At 37.5% G+C, this 2562-nt stretch overlaps 1 protein-coding gene across 1 annotated transcript; it reads right to left on the minus strand.

Moving 5' to 3' along the window:
• Nucleotides 1-963: 963 nt before the first annotated feature.
• Nucleotides 964-1723, minus strand: LOC126787264 (secreted RxLR effector protein 161-like). The gene is made up of 2 exons (XM_050513177.1): nucleotides 1560-1723; nucleotides 964-1342 (listed from the first exon to the last, which is right to left on the minus strand). Exons 1-2 carry the CDS (start codon nucleotides 1721-1723, stop codon nucleotides 964-966), a joined length of 543 nt encoding a protein of 180 aa, XP_050369134.1.
• Nucleotides 1724-2562: the final 839 nt, after the last annotated feature.

Below are 2562 nucleotides of genomic sequence, written 5' to 3' on the forward strand. Positions count from 1 at the left end.
ACATGTATATATTAGTTTAGGTTTTATTTACTGTTTTTATGACTCAATCCAAAATCTATATCAAACCTTAAACCCTTTATGAATTCGTGTTAATTGATGTGATCCTAAGACCTGGCTGGATCCCCGGTTTGTGAACGATACCCTCTTGCTTTATACTACTATGATGTGTTCAGGGTTAAATATTGATGTCGAGTAATCGAGCATTCATCATCGGGGTAGGTCTATCTTTATTCTCGCCTCATCCAAAATATATATAGTAATATGCATGTAAACCATTTGAATGGTTTGGCATATGTACAAGCATATAATCACCATCAAAAACTTAAGCAAAGGACACAAAACTCATACAAAATTTTAGTGGGCTTTAATGGGTTGGTCATCGCTTAAAATCTTACAAAACTCGTACAAATGTAGCATTTCTCTTACATAATAATCAAAAATTTGAAATTGTATAATGAATTTGAGAGAATAATCGTAGTTTTATTGATAAATATGAGCCATATATAGACATTACATCAAAGATCCCGATGAATCAGGGATATGATATTATTCATCATCTAGCTAAGCTATACTAATTAGAACAATATACACCAAGAATATTTAGGAGATGATTCTCCTATAATACTCCCCATTGTATCGTGATCCTAATGTGACATAGTGCAATACTATTGTATCGGTAAAAACTTTATTAAGCAAAACAAAAACCTCTTAAGTAAAATTAAAAGCTTTGGTCGAAGAAGAAAAAGAGCACAACGCACTAACTACAAATGGTCAATGCATGTGACGTAGACTCCCCAGGTTGTCTACAAAACTGCTCCCCCTGGACATTAACTCAATCTTGGAGCTCTGATAAATGACACAAGCCAATGCATCTCACATGCTTCACAAATGTAGATTTAGGTAGAGACTTAGTGAACAAATCTGTCACATTATCCTCAAAACGAATCTAATTAACTTGGATATTCAACATCTCTTGTTGTTGCTGATTATAAGAGAACTTTGATGAAATATATGTTGTGTTACACCCTTAATTAAACCTAACTTCATCTGCTCAATGCAAGCTACATTAACTTCGTAGATACAAGTTGGTTCAACTGTAGTAGAAATTAATCCACTAGCATCTCGAATATGCGTAATGATTGCTCGAAGCCAAATGCACTCTTTGACGGCTTCATGTAATGCAATAATCTCATAATGATTCGAGTAAGTAGTAACAAGGGTTTGCTTGGTTGATGTCCAACAAATCACCGTATTCCCCATAGTAAAAACATAACCAGTTTGCGAACGTCCTTTGTGTGGATCCGAAAGGTATCCAGCATCAGAAAATCCTACCAACTCATCACTATAAGTTGTAGAAAATGAGGAATCATCATTCAAGTGCTGAGAACTAGCACCGGCGGTGACAGCGGCGGTGGCAGAGCCGTGTCCGACTTTCTAAGAGGCTGTGGCGGCGACACGGTCACGTAACAGTCTGACATCGCCATCAATTACTGCCGGAATAACACTTTCATGTCGGAATACTATAGTACAACCCTATATCAATGAAACCCTTCAAATACCTGAAGATGTTCTTAATTCCGTTCCAATGACGAATGGTTGGTGCAAAATTAAACCTGGCTAATAAGTTCACTGAGAATGCAATGTCTGGATGAGTCCATTGAGCTAGATAAAGCGAAGCTCCTACGACACTCACATATGGATTCAGAACCAAGGATCTCTTCATCATCCTCTTTCAGACATAATGGATCTTTCTTGGTATCCAGACTTCTTATGACCATGAGAGTATTAGCACGGTGCACAATTTTGTCCATACAGAAGCACATGAGCATCTTTCATACATATGCAGACTGGTGTACAAGGATTCCACCAACTATATGCTCAATTTCCAAACCTATGCAAAACCGAGTCATTCCCCTGTCTTTCATCACAAATTCTGCCTTCAAGTAGCTTCTCGTCTCATCAATCTCATTTAGAGATTTAATTAGACAACAACTATAGCAAAACCAGAACTGTTGTGTTTGATAAACACACAAGGGCACAGTTCATCGTTCTTGTATCCCTTCCCAATCAAGTGCTTGCTCAAACGTGTACACCACATTCTATCGGATTGTTTCAATCCATAAAGTGTAATACTCTGAATTTTCGGGTTTGATTCATATAAATTCTTGTAGATTATTAAACTCAGAATTTGAATAAAAATCACATTTTTTCGTTTTCTCGTCGTTGTCAGACGAAACGGAACCGATCTCGGAAATTTAAATTGAAAAACGTTACGTTTTCTGTGACTCGAGAGTCGACTTTTATTCCGTCGCTCGTCTCTGAAAACTTCCTTTACGGAAGTTGTAGAGCTCGTCGATACGAGTTCGTGGACATATCATACACCTTAATTGGATGTTGTATGTAAAAGTTATTATTGATGAAAGTTAGTTTCTGATTTTGGAAGGCTATAAAATGAAATTTTGGGAAAACCTAATTTTCCTAAAACAGAACCCCCCCTCCCCCCGCGTAACTTTCTCTCTCCCCTCCCCCGACCCTCAATCTCTCCGATTTTTCTCCATCGGC

The sequence above is a fragment of the Argentina anserina genome, chromosome 3 (assembly GCF_933775445.1).
Source record: "Argentina anserina chromosome 3, drPotAnse1.1, whole genome shotgun sequence".
In the NCBI taxonomy this organism is placed as follows: Eukaryota; Viridiplantae; Streptophyta; class Magnoliopsida; order Rosales; family Rosaceae; genus Argentina; species Argentina anserina.

Bases quoted from the DNA above. Each gene is read 5' to 3' on its own strand.
- LOC126787264 (XM_050513177.1), bottom strand. From the start codon at position 1,723: ATGAAGAGATCCTTGGTTCTGAATCCATATGTGAGTGTCGTAGGAGCT. The intron at 1,343-1,559 runs GTATTTGAAGGG...TACAACTTATAG, and splicing joins GGAATTAAGAACATCTTCAG to TGATGAGTTGGTAGGATTTT.